This window comes from Primulina huaijiensis, chromosome 1 (assembly GCF_012295235.1).
Source record: "Primulina huaijiensis isolate GDHJ02 chromosome 1, ASM1229523v2, whole genome shotgun sequence".
Classification (NCBI taxonomy): domain Eukaryota; kingdom Viridiplantae; phylum Streptophyta; class Magnoliopsida; order Lamiales; family Gesneriaceae; genus Primulina; species Primulina huaijiensis.
Genome location: NC_133306.1, coordinates 23,564,964 through 23,583,497, shown reverse-complemented (window position 1 = coordinate 23,583,497; position 18,534 = coordinate 23,564,964). Strand labels below are relative to the sequence as shown.

At 35.1% G+C, this 18,534-nt stretch overlaps 3 protein-coding genes across 4 annotated transcripts; 1 reads left to right on the top strand and 2 right to left on the bottom strand.

The window, feature by feature from the left end:
- Positions 1-2,576: 2,576 nt before the first annotated feature.
- On the bottom strand, positions 2,577-6,745 carry LOC140986271 (glutathione S-transferase L3-like). Of its 2 annotated transcripts, XM_073454400.1 has the most exons (10): positions 6,531-6,744; positions 6,315-6,389; positions 6,132-6,192; positions 5,726-5,812; positions 5,194-5,292; positions 4,993-5,095; positions 4,823-4,899; positions 4,052-4,159; positions 2,874-2,954; positions 2,577-2,783 (listed from the first exon to the last, which is right to left on the bottom strand). In XM_073454400.1, the coding sequence occupies exons 1-10, from the start codon at positions 6,539-6,541 to the stop codon at positions 2,772-2,774; spliced, it is 714 nt and encodes a 237-aa protein (XP_073310501.1). In that variant the 5' UTR covers positions 6,542-6,744; the 3' UTR covers positions 2,577-2,771. The 2 variants fall into 2 exon arrangements, with proteins under 2 accessions (XP_073310501.1, XP_073310511.1); XM_073454410.1 differs by lacking the exons at positions 2,577-2,783; positions 2,874-2,954; positions 4,052-4,159 and adding an exon at positions 4,406-4,725 and having other exon boundaries at positions 4,801-4,899; positions 6,531-6,745.
- A 408-nt stretch (positions 6,746-7,153) lies between these two features.
- Positions 7,154-14,236, bottom strand: LOC140986263 (thylakoid membrane protein TERC, chloroplastic). The gene is made up of 14 exons (XM_073454389.1): positions 14,018-14,236; positions 13,842-13,931; positions 13,106-13,248; positions 12,940-13,016; positions 11,996-12,083; positions 11,767-11,847; positions 11,603-11,659; positions 10,725-10,806; positions 9,811-9,860; positions 9,484-9,540; positions 9,309-9,387; positions 8,866-8,924; positions 7,622-7,679; positions 7,154-7,530 (listed from the first exon to the last, which is right to left on the bottom strand). The coding sequence occupies exons 1-14, from the start codon at positions 14,139-14,141 to the stop codon at positions 7,436-7,438; spliced, it is 1,140 nt and encodes a 379-aa protein (XP_073310490.1). The 5' UTR covers positions 14,142-14,236; the 3' UTR covers positions 7,154-7,435.
- Positions 14,237-15,052: 816 nt separating this feature from the next.
- On the top strand, positions 15,053-17,402 carry LOC140986257 (uncharacterized). The gene is made up of 6 exons (XM_073454375.1): positions 15,053-15,471; positions 15,918-15,998; positions 16,078-16,203; positions 16,298-16,355; positions 16,452-16,514; positions 16,659-17,402. Exons 1-5 carry the CDS (start codon positions 15,191-15,193, stop codon positions 16,488-16,490), a joined length of 585 nt encoding a protein of 194 aa, XP_073310476.1. The 5' UTR covers positions 15,053-15,190; the 3' UTR covers positions 16,491-16,514; positions 16,659-17,402.
- The last annotated feature ends 1,132 nt before the right edge of the window (positions 17,403-18,534 follow it).

Below are 18,534 nucleotides of genomic sequence, written 5' to 3'. Positions count from 1 at the left end.
TATGTATGTATGTATATGCGATTTAGGAAAAAGATATCTTTTAATTACATGAACGCTGAAATAAAATCTTTTGTAATAAACTTAACATTTGATGTTGCAACTTGCAGGTATTTCCATGGTGATAAACTCGTTTAATTGATTATAAAAAAAGAAAAAGAAATATAATGTTATGTTGCTTTGGTTTTATTGTTAATTAAGAAAAATGAACGAATCGATATTAGAAGTTAATTGCTTGGTTTTGGTGGTTGTTTAATAAAAACAAATAATACTTTAAATTATAAAATTGAACCAAACCGTATTTGAACGACCTAAGATGTATGTATAGGTCTCATTAAATAAGATAAAATTACTCAAGGGCTGCTGACGGAATTTTTTTAAAAAATAATTTAATTTTAAATTTTTTTTTCAAAAATAATGTAAAAAAAAAAACATTTTCAAAACTACTGTAATCCGCGCTTACGGAGCTCGGATGCTGCTCACGTGGAGCAGTGTCCGCGCTTCGTAAACACGGACGCTGGTCCACGTAAGCGACGGAATATATATAAAAACCGTCGCTATTTAGCTACGGTTTCTTAAACCGTCGCTAAAATTGAATCAGCGACGGTTTATAAACTGTCGCAAATTTTAGCGACGGTTAAAAACCGTTGCTGTAAGGGATCAGCGACAGTTCAAAAACCGTCGCTAATTTTTCTTAAATCGTCGCTAAAATTGAATCAGCGACGGTTAAGGAATGAACCGTCGCTAAATGCCAAAATACCTACTCCTTTACACGCCACATATAATTGTATCAACAACGTGCACATGTACGCCGCGGATAATCTTGAACTTTCAACGGCTTGCAACTTGGCAGCGTGTAGTATACGCTGCGAAAAGCCATTTTTGTTGTAGTGAAGATAGAGAAAAAAGAGAGAAAAAGTTCATCAAAAAATAAGTTTTTTCAGGAACCTCTACTATTCAACCTAGTTTTTTCAGTGACTCAGGGATGGCTGACTTTGGTTTGTTTGGTCAGCAGGATTTTAAGACTTCGTCTTGGTCGAACATACATAGTTTTACAAATTTGCTTAATGTTGGTCTGCAGCATCTTATACATGATATTCGACCACATAATGATGTTGAGGAAAATGAACAACATTCAATTGAGATATCCCAGTCTTGATGAATTTCTTGTTTGTTTTTTTCTCTGTCTTCACTACAACAAAAATGACTTTTTACAGCGTATATTGCACGCTGCAAAGTTTCAAGCCGTTGAAAGTTCAAAATTATTCGCGGCGTACATGTACACGCTGTTGATACAATTATGCGTGGCGTGTAAAGGGGTATGTATTTTGGCATTTAGCGACGGTTCACAAACCGTCGCTGATTCCTTACAGCGACGGAGTATAAACCGTCGCTAAATTAGCGACGGTTTATACTCCGTCGCTGATTCAATTGTACCGACGGTTTTTATATATATTCTGTCGCTAAAATATTCACTCCACCCTACCCCCCAGGGGAATTCGAATCCCCGCTGCCTCCGTGAAAGAGAGGTGTCCTAAACCACTAGACGATGGGGGCTAACTTGCTCAACCGCCCTCATACTATGATCATAGTATGATCAGTTTTTTGAAATTGTCAATATAATGGTATGGTATGATTAGATCTGAGGAAGCTTTGCGTTTTTCAGAGAAAATGTTTTTTTTTTTTAACATTATTTTTGAAATTTTTTTTTAAAATTAAATTATTTTTAAAAAAAACCCGGCTGCTGACGTATTTGTCCGAGGTTGGATACGATTTATTGAATGACGAATATGATCGTTAGAACCCCAAAAAATGCAACTAAATTTATAATCGTCTTTTAAAATTTGTTATGATAATGGAAGTCATATAGATAAATCAAAGTTTATGAGCGCTAATTGACTATAAGATCTTCAAAAATAATGCAGATCGTCAGCTATTTCAATGGATTGATTTGCGAGGATAATATGATCATAAGTACAAGTTTTATTAGATGAGGACACACCACCGAGTATATTCGCGAACTTTTTGAACCAATTCAAATAATATTTTATTTGTATTCGAGTTTGTAAAATTTGAAACGAATTCGAACATGTTCGAACTTTTTTTAAGTCGAACTCGAACCCATCAAATACGAGCCACTCGCGAGCTTTAATATTTTGTTAATATAATATGAATATATATTAAATAAATACATTTTGAGTACTTGTTTTTTAACCGTGAAAATGTTCTAATTTTTCGAGTCGAACTCGAGATTGAATTTGATCCAAATATTTTAAAAATTTCGAACTTCGAATCAAGTTTCGAATAAAATAATTCAAACCATCAAAATTTCCTCTTATTCAGCTCGATTAGGTTCTTTTACACCCTAAATCAAGGTAATCTGGGACACTATAAAAATCTCGCCATATACATAGTTTATAATCTGAATAATATATCCCCATTGGTTATCAAAAAATGTCTATTCCAACGTCGAGACCAATCCTATATTTTGTAGTAGTTTTTAACCTTGGCATTCACTTTTTTTATGGAAAAAACTTAGAAATCACTTTTCGGTGCAGAATTTCTTCAAAAATATTCAATATTGTAATGGGCGTTACCTCTTATTATGAATATTGCAGTGAATTTGAACAAGGACATACCTGGTGCATCACATGCTTTATTTCTAACAGTATTATCACTTACAGTAACATAAAACAAAGTCTTGACAACTCATTACATGCCGTATAAGCACTAAAACAATATTATTTCAGCAGCAGAGTATGCATCATCACAATTTAGCTTTCACCCTGCACATGCAGATGTAAATCAAACAATGTGACTATCACATAAAAATGAACATGAGCATTAAATTTGTGCGGGTTGTGGACACAAGTTACCAGAAAACGTTTTTTTATATGTGCCAGGAGTTTCTCGCGGTTGCACTTTGTTGGCTTGTAAGCATCAATCTTATTTATTGCCTGGATAAAAATTTGCAAACGCTAGAATTTCAGACGCTCAGACAAATGAAGACATGAGCAATCAACTGTGAAATGTGTGCAAGGTTCAGGTGAAATTTCTGAGAAATCGTATACGTAGTTTATATGATCCAAAGGCTAATAGCTCACATGGTATTTAATCGGTTGCATAGCTCAAAATCATATATAAGTGCATTCATCCACAAGAAAACCAAAAAGGGCTGAATCAACTTTTGGGCTACCTTACGTTTGGCTCGTGGGATGAGATAATCAGGATCTATTATATCGAATAATGTATTGAAAGATATGAATAATATAATTATTTTTAACTCTAAAACTTTTGGATGAGACAAGGACACAAAATGTTATGCTTTGCACCAAAGGGTGAATGTAAACAAAGACGAGATAGCAATATAGCAATCACAGAAGAGAAAGAGACATAGGACAAACCGACAGATAACGGTACAGCATCGAAAACTAACTTAAATAACAACTTTTTAAAAATCTATTTAAATATGCCATAATCTAAGATCCCCATCCCTCGTGATGAGAGCACTGAGAAATTGCAAATATGGCTTGCATCACCCGACCCAACTCTCCAATACACACACCATAAAGTTAATTTTGCAGATACAGGATGTGGAGGAGCGAGGAAATTTAAAATCACTGGAGAGGCTATTATTTCTAAAGATTTGCTTAAATTAGGAAAGGAACTGTGGACAAGATGAAGCCTCTTGAAAAGGTTTGAGCATTCACAATTGCAACAAATCAAAAGACAAAGCATTGGATCCTAATAACAAAATAACACAAATATTGTTAGCTGTAATAATAGAACTCCAACAGCAATAGGCATTCTAATCTCTGCACACTGACATTTACCCCTCCACCAAGTGAAACAGCAAAAGAATCCAAGTATCCAACAACACAACATTTAAGAAGGCGGTCACTGTTTTGCTATCTGAATCAACTGCTCAAAGTGCAAGCAACTATTTCCATAATAACTGCTAAAACACCTCAAGGCATGAGCAGATCCAAGAAAACAGTGCATGTTTAAGCATTAAGACCATTCGCTATCAAGAAATAATGAATGGATCAAATACCTCAATCCATGCTGCTAGTTTTGGCCTGCCTGAGGTAATATCGTGTTTAAATATTTCTTGGAAAATGATGTGAAACCTCTCCACAAATGGAGCATACACAACATCTACCTGCACATATAACAAATACCAGGCTAAAGATCTATTCCTGTGGCACGTAAACTACTAGGTCACACATTTTACCTTAGAAAAAGAAACTAGGTCATCAAAGGGAGGTTTAAGGCCTCGCTTGTTTTTTTTTAAGTGAGTTTTTTAACCCCCAACAGTTGCTTTAATATTTCGAAGAAGCAAATTCTAAATCCTTTATCATGAAAGATAGTTCTATGTTTTGGGAAAATGCGTGTCTTTTTAAACGTGACACATCTTTTTACGAAATTATGACCCTTTTGTTACACTACGTTTTCTAACCATCATTACACATCATCAACCATTACCGATCACATCAATTTTCGAAAACCATGACCAGAACCAACTCAAAATTATAAAACAACTCTCCAGAAGTTCTAAAAAAAAAATTTAAGCTTCTTTTTCGGTTCAATTCATTATATTCAGAGGACAACGGTCAGGATGTGAACGTTGGGATGAAAAATAACTACCTGGCTGAACTGAAAAATCTAAGCTTCTTTTTTCTGTTCAATTCATTATATTCATAGAGGAACAACGGTCAGGAGTTGAACCTTGGGATGAAAAATCAATACTTTTTTCGGTTCAATTCATTATATTCACAGAGGAACAACGGTCAGGAGGTGAACCTTGGGATGAAAAATCAATTACCTGGCTGAACTGACCAAGGAAGAATGGCCCATCGTCAAACTTATGAAGGGCAGTTTCCAGGTAATCAAATCCAGCAGCTGTGTGGCAAAATTATTCATAAAATTCTGAACAAATCGATATCATGACGCACAGAATTATGGAGTAAGAAATAGGACAGGCTACATCAATACCAGCTTCTTTGACAGCGTCTCCTCTGAGTGATGAATAAAAATTTGTTGTGAATGTATCGCTATAGGCTATCAACTCCTCACCAAATTTCAGTTTGGCCGGATCCTGCAGTGATTTCACATTAAGATCTATTTATACGAAGAAACAACGGAGGAAACAAAAAGACCGCGTTCAGAAAAGGAGAACTCAAAATCATAACTTACATCAGGTAGCAGAGCCAGTCCTTCGAAATTGCTGTCGACGTACTTAACTAAATCCAGGCTCTCTCCAATGACTTGGCCATTATGTTCTAATGCTGGAACCTACAAAAGAGATATGAGGAAAGTAAAAGCAATGGAGCATCCAATGCCTTGACTAACTAATAAGTTCATTGCCATCCGACAGCAGTTCATATCCTTTTATTCAAAATTTATCATGCCAACCATGAGAAAATTCAGTAATAATAATGAGGATGATGATAATCACAGCTATTTCTCATGGATTTTGAAGAAAAACCTTTCAAGAATTTAGATTATTTTATCACAGTGGGGAGCCAACCATAATACTGACATGGCTTGAAATTCTTTTTCCTTCTCTCTTTTTGGGGGAGAAAGGAGGGTTCTTAACTTCGAAAGAATCAGTTTAGGCGACATAGAAAGAGTGTATTTCACGTAATCGAATATCAAAATGATGGGATCAAAAAATAAACTCGGATATGAGTAAAAAATGAATACCAGAACCATCAAGAATGGATACCTTATTTTCTGGGTACACTTTCTCCTTATACCAAGCAGGCCTGTTCTGGAGGTCAATCGGAACCAACTTAATTTTATCATGTAAACCCTGCATTACATAATTTGGGGGCATAAGAACAAAAGCAATTTAATTAGCAATGGATCAAATCCAAAACGCTGTCGATTGTTGTTATAAGCCTTCAGCGCAGATTGTTCAAATTCGAAATACAATCCGGTATTATTATGCAACTTGACCCAAATATGAAAATTTACATCATCAACGTAAGCCACTATACCATTCAAATGAAAGTATGATAAAAAAAAATGAAACTCGTGACGTGATTTCCTTAACATATTATCGTAAATCTACCAATTTATGAAACAAGAAGTAATGGCAACAAAAACTGACATAAACTAAAAGGGCAGACCTTGTAGTTCCTGACGATCCACACACGCTGAGCATACGGGCACATGTCGTTGATATACAACCTTCAGAAAAGAAAACAAATATCAAATTACTCGACATCAGATAAATCATTTTCCTAAAAAAAAAAAACATCGCACAAGGATTAGTAATCATGCAATAAAACCCAATTCACGCATAAAAATACCTAGTCGTTCCATCAAAGAGAGGCGGCGGATCAGAAGTCGAATCCAAAGTCGGAGGAAGAACCTCAAACACGGCACTGAAATTCACAAACAATAATTACTTCCACATATCAAACGAGTAAAATTAAAATAATCCAGATCTACATCCAAATGATATAAAGTTCGGAACAGTCGAGCATACAATGGCAAAAAAAATCCCCAAAAAAATTTGTACTTACGGAGCAGCCATTGATGCTTTTCTTCGCGTTCAAAAGCAAAGGTACTGAAGACACCTACGTAGAGCAGTGAAGCCTTCCTATATATAAGATTATCGGGTCCACATTAGCCAACAAACTTCGAATAAATGGTCTCCGATTCCGTCACTGCTTACGCCTGTCGAGTAGGAATTCTAATAGGTGCGTACAAAGTAAACAAAACGAGGTGTTGAATTGAATTATTGATGCATGCAGACGGGTTTTGTGTCCCAATTCAATTAAATACTCCTGGCCTGAGCATGATTCTAATAGGGGGTTTTTTTTTTAACAACATTTTTTTTAAAAAAATAATCTCCTCAAATATATTTGAGTAACCAAATTATTTTAAATCGGACAACATTGGAATCCATTGAAATTATATTAAATGGTTTGAATGGAAAGATTTCAAACAGACTAATTTGGAGCATATTTAAAATTAAAGCAAAAAAAATATAATAATGGATTTGTTATGTATATTTGAAATGAAATAATCAAATCATTTCATCCGAATGCGATTTAAATTTTAATTTGAAGTTTAAAAGGGTGAATGGAAATTTCAAATCTACATAATTTTCACGCATACAGACAAATACAAAGGATTTAAATAATAAATTTAAAATTCTTTCGAATTAAATTCTTTGATTTAAACTATGTCAGGTCACTCTTATGATAACATGACGAGGAGAAAGTACATCATAAAACCCTCTAACCAGGAGTCAAAAATAACTTCAATGAGGTAATTGTAGAACCCCAAATAGTCTACAATATCAAAATTACAAGAACCAGCATTGCAACAAAATGCAAGTGGGCTTGCGAAGAAATGGCAATGAATATAAACATATATGCTCTCTTTTTCGTTTGGATTCTCACTTAATCCACCCTTTCACACATTATTCATCAGAGTTCTTCCGTAGACTGAGCAACACACCTGTGCCAAGAGACGTGGCCACAAACCCAAGAGAAACCTCAGTGGATATATGGAAACCTGGATGACAAATGTGGAAATGTTGGCTACAACTTTTATGACAGCGGCTATATACGAGTTAAAGAAACTCAATGCAATCAATTTTACGTACCAAAGAAATCAAATATCATCTTACACCCGACGAATCCAAGAATAACACCAATTGCAGGCTGATCAACAGGATTGGAGATTGATGTTAGCACATGGCTTAACAGTATGAAGAGGAAAAACAATCATATTTAAAAATAGTAGCAGAGAAATGAGATACTAGTTTTTCTAATGCTAGCAGCTGGCTGATATCTTTTGAATCATAGACAAAAAATGAGCATCTAGCAAATGAAATATCAAAGTTAATTAGTAATCTGTCCTTTTTAATTCAGATTATGGCATGAGTTGATGATTTTCACCAAAGCTTTCACAAAGCAATCTCAGTGGGACTCCTTTGGTGATTGCAGACTACCACACTACCTTTTCAATCATCTTGTTTATCAACACCCACCAATCACGTATTTCCCATCTTCCAAGCCCAAATTAAAATGAAATAATAACACACAGGCACCTACCTCACCAGTTCATCGAGCACCAATGTAAGATGCTATATAGTGGAGGAAAGATGAGAAGTGGTTTAAATGAGGGTCCACGTAGTAATATTTTCACCCTGATATTTTTGGAGTTCATCAGAAGGCACATTTTAAGAATGAAAACAATAACATGTTTTTTTACTTTTCAGTATCACTCACTTTGCACCAGCATAAACTAGGTCTGGCATTGGCTTAGTGGGAAAAGTTACTTTGCTCTCTACATTATTCTTATTGTTTGTTTTCGTCTCCTCATGCTAACCTTATTCCAGGCCTAGTTTTAACAACTATCATCAGATCTAGCAAAATCAGAGAAGGAATGTAGAAAGGAAATGCACAGGTTATGGAAAATGGTGGGTGTTGATGATAGCAAGAGGATGAGCTCTGGTTATGGAAAAGGGTGGGTGTTGATGATAGCAAGAGGATGAGCAGAGCCCAAAGAGCTGGAAGTAGCAGGAAGGGGGCTACAAAATTTCAAGGTCACGAATTATAGAGGTGATGCTGGAGGGAACAGAAAAAGGATTTATGGAATTTGGTGGTTTGAGGATATGGAGGCACTAAAACAGGGTATACATCCTAGAGAATTGCACTTTGTTCCTGCGAACTACATGCCAACGCTTAGAGCTCCAGCTAGAGCTGGCTTCAATCAGACATAGATTGTGTTAATCATACCATAAACCAATGCAGCCAAACAAAAACTTTGTGAACACAAACAGCATATAAATCTCCCAATTGCACAGCTTCATGCTGAAACCAAATCAAGCTGGAAGAATCTTACTTGCAAATACTCCAACTCTGCCATTTTTGCAGAAATGAGTACGTAATACGATCTTAGACCTACAGAATGAAAAGTGAAGTATAAGAATCCTGGCAAATCATAGATGAACTACGAAGTCCTTGAGCTTTATATTTTATATAAAATTTACTTAACAAACCAGGTAACCTTCAGCCGAGGAAAAAATTAATCTATATATGGTCAGTTCGACAAGAAGGTCAAATACAAATGTCCAAAGATTAAAGAAGCAATTAAAACAATACATTTAGCAGTGTGATGTTTGCATGTTATTATAATCCAGATTTTGAACACAAAAGTTACGAATGATATTTGTTCCTTGTATAAGGAAATAAATTCATCTTGAAATCAGTAGTTATCTGGCAAACAGGTACTAGATACCACAAAAACAATGGGAAATACTATAGGATAGAGAGCAAAGAAAGGACCTAGAATGGCAAAGAGGTTAGATGTATAAACTATAAAAGGATCCCGTGTAACTCCAAAAACAGCCGGTATGGAATCCACCTGACACGCGACAAATATCAAACCCGTTAAAATAGAGGAATAAAGCCTTAGGGCTTCACACATGTTCCCCTTGTTGCTGAGGAATGAAATACCTACAGCAAATGCAATATCGCTGAGTTCAATAACTGCTACTGTCAGAAGTAAAGGAGTAGCCTGCCCAAAATGTTTGAATCCTGTTAGAAACGAAGTTAAAAATCAAATCAAAGAAAAGTTAATTCTATTTGAACATGGGATGCTGAAGATGCTATATCATAAGCTGTTAGAGATGTAATGACGCGCTCCAGGGCAGTATGACTCATCCAGAGACAAAGTTTTGAGTCTGTGCTTGAATAGCCTCCAACAGAAAATGGTTTAATAAAAATAATAATGCTACAATCTTGGACACTTTGGAATAGCCAGAACTGTTGCCATCTGAAAACTTACTTTCCACATGTCATCTTGAATAGTTATAAATCGATCACCGTCATAATCAGCTGCAAATTGAGAACATAAAAGATCATAATCAATAAACATAATAAAGTCAAAGACTTAGACAACACGATTCATGATGCGAATATAAAGGCAAAATTCGTTTAAGCACAATGAAATAACTCCAATCAAACATATATGGGCCCTTGATGATAAGTACAGCTTAGGAACAATAAGACGGTAACATGATGAGAAGAAGAAAAATGACAAAATTATGGGATCGCCAGTTGATGAGCCAAAAATTTCAGCTACAGCATGGCTAAACTCAAACTCAATATATATTGAACTTCAGTAAAGCTTTTCAGAGCTCGTGTTTTTCTAAATTAGATCATTAAGCTGTCAATCTTATGTTACTCTGTATGCACACACACATCCCCAATATATTTGAAACTTTAGCAAGCACTGAAGGCCTTAAACTCTTCTGCATTTATGTACAGCTGTCTCTCCCTTACCCACACGTAGCTGCTCTGCTAAAATATTGCCACCCCTATCGCTGTCACCTCCATATCACCCACTTCTAAGTAATTGCTTTACTGACGCTGGAACAATTTCAAGCTTCACAGCTTGCAGTTAGTTCTTTAGGTAATGCTGCACTATTATTGCAGAGATGTACGATACGGGTTCCAAGAAATAGATAACATGCTCTATCCATGGACCTCTCTTTCGTCCCCACTTCTAAAAAATAAAAGATCACACGGGTTTGTTTCATGCCTCACAGCCCTAATTGGAGAGCTATGGGTTGGTTTGTTATGTTATCACAAAGATATAGACCATCTGTTCCATGATATTTGGCGTCGATGCGCAGTTACACATGAGCGTCTGTTTGCACACGTGTGTGACACNAGAGAGAGAGAGAGAGAGAACATTACAAGTTACAGGAATAAATTTCTGACACGTCTTTACAATGAAGTTATTTGAGAGATCAGTATCTTCATCTTCTTCAGCAAATAACTAGAATACATCGCACACCAATAAAGTATATAAGATAAACTAAGTTAACAATGACCACATTACAAAATTGAAGAAAACGGAAATAGATGGTTATATAATTTAGCATGAGAACATAAAAAAATATAGGATGCCAATCAATCAGCAGTATAAAGATACAAATGAATGATCCCAGAGATATTTCTGGTTACTTCATGAATTGGTCACGGGAAAGTTTAATTTCAGAAAAGGGTCAGAATTACACCTTCGTCAAGCAAAAGGCACCCAGAAGACTGTTAACAAAAGGAAGATAAGAGTAAAAAATATGTTCAATAAGAGTGTCTGAACTGGCTTAAGTTACTCATGAATGCACAAGGGGATAAAGTAACTTAAACATCAATTTCACTTTTCACCGTCAAGAGTCAAGACAAAAGGCAGCAATCCTGTAGTTTCCATTGATACAGCTGAAGACTAGCAGAGCTAACAATTTTTAAAAAAGCACATCTTTACACACTTTATTGTAGCATTTCACAAACTCTGCCAGTAATTTCTGAATTACATGTCATGGAAACTAAATAGCCAAAAAACAAACAGAAATATGAAGTACAAAATGCCTAGGTAGAAACCACGATAACAAAGAAAAGCAAAATCTACTTATAAGTGGATCCCAGGCATGCTTATTCAAGTCTGTCAATGAATTAGCAAAAAACTTTATCCATTATAAACTTGTAGATGAAATCTGGAGAGCACAGCATGAAGGATAAAAAACAAAATGAATGACAGCTGTAAACGGTTACACGTGAACGGGTAAGAATGGCACCTTAAACGACGAGTATAATAGTATTGTTGCCAGCAATAGATTAACCGCCTCAAATCTCTGGAGATGACATAAAACAATAACTTCAAAATATGATTTAAAAGAAAGCTGCAGGCTGTAAAGTTTAGAATAAATCAATGTTGATGAACTAAGGTATAGCAAGTGACCTGGAGGGTTGCTGTACCAAGAAGTATCAACAACAATCTGAAGATTATTGCACCAGCAATACCATAAGAGAGAACCCGGTTCTAAACTTGATCAAATTGTGGATGTTAACCCCAAAGAAAATAGTGGATTTCCACCAAATAAATTACAAATTATCAAAGTATATATGACTCTATTTTGAAAGGCAATGAAAATAGAAATTGATAAATGAATGAAACTGTAATACTAGACCTGGTAATCAACTGGCACTTTGAAATAGTTAAATATTAAGACAAATACGAATAGATTGTCCACAGATAAAGACTGCTCCAGTAGGTACCTGAAAATCAAACAGCATATACATTCATGAACAAGCCAGCAAAAAAAGTTCCACATTGACATTAACAAACCAAGGTGATGACACAAAATAAAGCCAAATCATTCCCAGCATTAGCTAAAAAAACTACTAGTACATGTGGGTTTTTTAGCAATTTATTAAAGAGTGTAATACCAACTTTAGCAAAACATGGTATTTCTTCAAATAATATATAAACTATAATCATAAGTATAGAGCAGCAACTTCAATTAAATTATATAAACCTATCACAAAATCCTATAATCATTTTAAATTCAGTTAAAAACAATACCAGTATTTTACACAAATTTACGGTAACATTCCTTTGATAACGCCATGCAGAGACCTTGAATATAATAAGAGAAATTGATGTATCATGTACTGTTCTCTTTTTTTATTGCATATTCATGTTTTATTTTAAGTCGATACAAAAGGGGGGAATGGAAAATTGGGTTCATTGCGATTAAATAAAACACTATAAGTTTAAGTTCGGTGTACTAATGCAAACATACTCTGACAATATACATGAATTTTTTTATAATATACTAGTGATAGTTGTGGTTCCCAATTTCTTCGACTCTTCAGAATCTGGAGAAAGTCTTCCAAAAAAAAGGTTTATTAATAAAGTCAATATTCACTTCACATGTCAAACGCCATAACAATAACAAATTCTCAAACTGTGTGATCTTTTACATCACACTTTCAAATTTGTATATTTGGTTCAATTACACAACAGAAAGCGAGAAAAGGTGAAGTTTTGTTAGCTCCAGCTGAAGAAATTTGCATAGAGCGTGCATTTGTAAACCTAATAATCAGTTTGCTAGTAGGTCTACGATCATACCCAGTAAAAAATTCAGAAGCCTTGCTAACTCCATCTTTGAAACCCAAACCAATGCCAAACACCACAGCTGAGAATACCTACAACATCAATTGACTATAATGATACTAATTCAGGTTACTTCAAACCAAATATGAATAATTATGAATTATAATCTGAAAAATCATACGCATAAGGCCACTGTTCTTAGAGAAGAAGAATAAGCTGCCATGCTCAAAGGCACTTCTCCTGAATTATTACTAGAGGAATCATTGCAAGAGCTGTTGTTGCCATCAATTCCATCATGGGGCTGAGATCTCGTTATCTCCTTTGCTGCAATAATTATTCACCAGCCAAATGACTTTTAGCTATGCCAGAATTTTTCACATTTTCATTAATGTAACTTAGCCTTCATGTTCATTTTAGAGTTTCCACCTAGAAATCCATTTACAAGAGGGGTATACAGCAGAAAGCACATCACATTTCATATTATCATTTAATGTAGTTCAGCCTTCAAGCTCATTCGAGTCATTGCTACCTTTTTTTAAACCCATTCACAAGAAGCGTATACATCTATACAGTAGAAGACACTAAAAGCAATCCACAGGTTTTGTTTCCATACTCGAAAATTGATTCAATCTTTAGCTATATAGTCGTTTGACTAGGTTTATTCCAAAAAACGAATCCATTGCTCTATGTACCCCTTACATAACGAATCAAAGCCAAAATGCCGCCAAAAAACTTCAACAAGTAAAAATTTATCCTGCGGCGGGACATTTTAAAATCAACTAGGTGTGCTGGTAACTCTAAAAGCATGTACTCTACTAAAACAAAAGTTAATATCAACAAAGACACAATCAACCAACCTGAACAGATTAATTAAGTCGATAAAATTTTAAAAATATCCAACTGCTAAGCACTCTTACATCGAACAGACGCTTCTTGCTCCCGCATAGTTCTCCTTGCGAATACAAATGTGGAACAATAAGAGACATTGCGACCACAAACACACCCCGCTGGAATTCGACAACGAAAAAAAAAAGCGTCAAAAACAAAAATTCTTTACATATGCAACTGCTATCACGCAGCAGGTGAACATTACCAGGTAAAAAGGCGTACGAGCGGCGAAGAGCGAATCGAATTCGAACACTCGTAGCTGAGGAAGATTTCAGCAGAATGGATGGAAATCGAATAGCATCGGCGTGGACAGTAGAAGCCAATTTCATGGCTTGAGATTTTGTTGTAATCAAGCTGAAATAAAAATGGAAACCCGCGACGAAGCTCGGCCATGGATCCAGTTATCCACAGGGTATTTTGTTAGGAGGGGCGTAATCGTCAATTCCCATAGTAATATTTGCTTGTTAAATATCTTTCTTTATATCTGATTTGTCATTATATTTTATACACAAATGTGCAGCTTCGAAAATAAAAGATACATTCCTTTCCAAAAATATCAGGTCAATTAAAATCATTGAATTAAAATTATAATATTATGTCTTTACTTTATTTATATTAATTAATTATTAAAAATTATAAAAATATAATAAATTATCGTATTTCAAATTTAATCATGCAATTATCATGTATTCAAAATTATTCTGCATCCAACTCACATATTTAATAATCAAAATTATTATACTAATTTGGACGTGTACAAGTTTTCATAAAATAGATATTAGTTCACTTTAATGAAAACTAATGTTAGAATAACTATATTGGCGTGACCACTTTAAAATTGCAATGGTCACCCTAATTTTTATTTAATTTATTAATTGTTTATTCGATAAATATGAAAACTGCTCACGAAAATGGAACATATTTTTCTAATTAATTAAACAAATTATTTTTGATAACTATCCCGATTCCGAATAACTTTTTTTAAAAAAAATTAAAAAATAAAAGAAGCCAAAACCTCGTAAAACTAGAAACTATATTAAAAGTAAAAATACCAGTCAAATTCCAATTTTCACAACTAAAAAATATTAAACATGAAAAACATTTATATAAATATATGTTATAAAAAAATATTAAATTTTTGTCTAAAATTTTAGAAATTATATTAAAATTTTAATTTTTAATTATTGTTTTTTTCTGAATTTTTTAATTATTAATTAATTATGATATAGATACGGTGTCTCTCTGTTCACTTTCAGAATAAAAGCGAAAACCAACCAAATCGAAACCCTGAAGAATTCATCTGCCAATTTCTTGTGCTTCAATTTCGCATTCGTAACGTTCTAAAGCTACACAGAAATACTCCGAATACACACCTGCTATGGCGGCGGCGACTGCTATTAAACTCGAAAACCCTAGAAACCTTTCGAACCTGGATTCGGATCCGACGACCAAAGACGCCTCCTCTGTCATTACGGCGACGTCTTCCGAGTCAGGCGCTGATAAATCGACGGGTAAGTTCGACGAGGTAGATGCGAAAACGAGCGACGTTAATGACGGCGCTGCGGTTACGGATATCCAGAAGAAGATGAAGCGCGCTGAGCGCTTCGGAATGTCCGTCAAGCTTACTGAAGAGGAGAAGCGAAATACTCGAGCGGAGAGGTTTTGTTTTCTGTTCTCTCGTTCTCGTTAACTTCTTTTTTTTTAAGTGTGTTGTAGTGTAGGATTTGTGCCAGGATTAAGCATAGGGGTTGTATGAGGAGCTTCAAGGTGGACGCTTGTAGAATTTTGAAATGAAATTACAAATTACGTTATCAATCTTCTCTTTCCACTTCAACTTTTCTTTCTTGTTTTATCTGTTTCTCACGAAGCAATATAGGTTCATTTGGAGATGATTAAACACATTTGTTATTCTGCCCCTAAGTTTTTCTCCGTAGGAATTGCTGTTAGTTGTTGTTCGAGGAAAGTATTATCATCTGTTTTGAGTTAGTTTTCAGAATGTGTTGCTTGTGCTATTATCCCTTTATAGTAATCTCTTCAGTATATAATTGAAAATAAAATTTACTTATTTTGTGAAACAATTTTGTGGTGGCATAATTCAAATGTAGGTTTGGAACTGGTACTGCGGTCAATGGATCAGATTCTCACAAGAAATCAGAGGAGCTGAAAAGGAAGGCTAGAGCTGAGAGGTTTGTCTTTTCTTATTTGATGTTCTATGATCTTGTTTTTTGGGTCATTCTGTTTAAATCATATTTTGTGTTTCCCTAGATTTGGGGTTGTGCAAACTGCTTCCGCTGACGAGGAAGCAAAGAAGAAGGCCCGACTTGCTAGGTTTGGGTCCATTTCCAAGCCTGATGCGGTGGAGGAAGATAAAAAGAAAGCTAGGGCAATCAGGTTCTTGTCATTCCACTCATAGCGTCTTTCTTGCATCAATAAAACAGAGTTTTGAATAATTATGTGATGGGTTAGACCACCTCTATTTCCTTAGGTTTTCTAAACAATCTAGTTCATTGTCAAGCGAGAAGGGTGAAAAGGACACTGAGGAGGTAAGATTCAAAATTTCCAGCATCTAGCAATTATTTTTTACTTTTATTCTAATTTTTGGTCTGTTCCCCCTTTGTGCTATTTGCAAATTTTTTTAGGGGGCATTTATTACAGGCGAGGCTGGTGTAGGAACCTAAAGAAACTATTGTTTTGGTAAAACTGTAAGACATTGCTTATATATTTTCTTGTTTCAAAGTTCTACGCACTTTATTCTGGAATATTTTTATCACCTCAAATGTTTTTTTTTCGTTTTCTTTTACTCACTTCTGTCCCTAATCGTCGTTCTTCTTTTCCATTATTTTCAGGGTGGCAGGTTAGAGTACTAGTGCCATGCTTTCAGATTTCTTTCTTTAGTAGCAAGTTATTTTACATTACTATAATTACAGTACATCTAGGACATCTTGTTTCTGTAATTTTGAAGTTGGTAGTTCCGGTTTACCTGGTGAGTCCTGGAACAACTAAAAGCCACCTCCGTGGAGTTAATACATTGAAAACAGCCACCAACCTTATCAGAAGTTTGAATTACATAGAAAACTAGAATCTCGCCAGTCTTATGCAGAATGGGTATAACAAATATTGCACGCCTTGATCTTTCTTCTGTTGATTTTTCTTCTTCTTTTTGATCTGATGGTTATTGTGTTTTGTTCTTTGATGGTATGCCAGTGTCGAATCAAATTTCGTGTTCTATGAAAATCTTTGAAAAGTTTGCTCGGTAAATTTTGTTTACGTCGAACTCATTTTTAGTTCCAGAAAACTGTTTAAGTGAACTCATTACTCTTATTTTCAGACTGTTGAGAAAGAATGTCATAATTACAAGATATAATCACGAACCTATTTTACGATATTCTGTCGATGTGGTGTTAAGATTTCATAGATCGAGTGTATTCTGCTGGCCTAGTAGATGGGATAAAATCTTTTTCCTGCCGTTTTGCATTTTCCATGTTAGTTTCTGTACATATCTGGAAACTGTTTTTTCAAGCAAGAAACTGGTGCGTATATGTTCTTCTGCAGTGACTGCTTTTTCTCTCTGTTTGAGGCACTACGGCCTTGGTCAAAAATATTCTAAAATTTCAAGAATCTTGCAGATTTACTAGCTTGACAGAAAATGGTTTGTTTTTCTTCGGTGTTCTCTTTTTCCCTGAATAGGGAGCTTGCATGTTTTCTAAACCGCTCATGTGTTAACAGAGTTAATGCAAGTGCTTGCGTAGGTCTGGCAGTACTGCAATTGATAGATGACTGTGTTTAAAGACTCGGTAGTCGATTGCCTAATTTATTAAGAGTTACTAGTAAAGAAGTCCCTTTCTGTATGACTCATATATTCTGATAAGATTGGTGGTTGAGATACAAACCATTTCTTCGGAGGCGGTTGTTGTTTTCCAAGGTCTGACCAGGTGAATCGGCTATGATTTTTAAAATGTTGAGAAATATGTTGATGTTTCTTCAACTGAATCTTAGTCTAGCTTATTTTCTTCTGTTTTTGGTGATACTTCTAAACACAAGGTTTACTGATCTGGGATCCATGTATTGAATCCACTCATGTCCATTTTGTGCCTCGATTGCATGAACACATATGTTTGCTTTCTGTTCAACTGGGGAAACCGCGGTGAATGTTTGTGCTTGCTTAATTTTATCGCACACCTTTTGTCGGTTCTTAAGCTTTGCTTCTCAACCATCAGATTTAAATTATCGGTTAAGTTGCTGTTCAGTGCTTGAATCAAGTTTAATACGTGAAACGTGCTACCTCGCCTGTCTGTGCGACGCTCTATATTTATAAACGAATTATTTTAATGATATGGGTTATATTAAATTGTGTCAAATTTCGTACTATTTGAGTTGCTGCAAAGTAGACCTCTGGGTTACCGAAGGGTATTCAATTGTTCTATATTTTGAGAAAAGAAGCGTGTGATTTATTATAAGGGCAAAGGGGGCGAGAAAGGTGGTTAAAAACGTCACGGATTATACGTAAATTTTTTTAGAAAACCATTGGGTTTGTGCCAATTAATGAATTAGCTTCTTTATTCTTGTTATTTCCTCAGAGAGCCTTGTGTTTGCTCCACTTCGATGTGTGCTACTCCTGTTTTCAAATAACACTTTTTGAAGGTTCCCATGTTTCTTTTTTGACTTTACTACGTGTACCGAATTTGTTTTGTAAATCACAATGTATCTCGTGCGTACCTGGAA

Coding starts and splice junctions, on each gene's coding strand:
- LOC140986271 (XM_073454400.1), bottom strand. Junction 5,096..5,193: donor GACTGGCTCTGCTACCTGAT/GTAAGTTATGAT, acceptor AAATCACTGCAG/GATCCGGCCAAACTGAAATT. Junction 2,955..4,051: donor AACTAGCAGCATGGATTGAG/GTATTTGATCCA, acceptor ATTTTTATCCAG/GCAATAAATAAGATTGATGC.
- LOC140986257 (XM_073454375.1), top strand. CDS start 15,191: ATGGCGGCGGCGACTGCTATTAAACTCGAAAACCCTAGAAACCTTTCG. Junction 15,999..16,077: donor AGGAAGGCTAGAGCTGAGAG/GTTTGTCTTTTC, acceptor GTGTTTCCCTAG/ATTTGGGGTTGTGCAAACTG. Junction 16,204..16,297: donor AAGAAAGCTAGGGCAATCAG/GTTCTTGTCATT, acceptor CTATTTCCTTAG/GTTTTCTAAACAATCTAGTT.
- LOC140986263 (XM_073454389.1), bottom strand. CDS start 14,141: ATGAAATTGGCTTCTACTGTCCACGCCGATGCTATTCGATTTCCATCC. Junction 12,084..12,939: donor GCTTCTGAATTTTTTACTGG/GTATGATCGTAG, acceptor TTTGATTTTCAG/GTACCTACTGGAGCAGTCTT. Junction 11,848..11,995: donor AAGTGCCAGTTGATTACCAG/GTCTAGTATTAC, acceptor GATCAAGTTTAG/AACCGGGTTCTCTCTTATGG.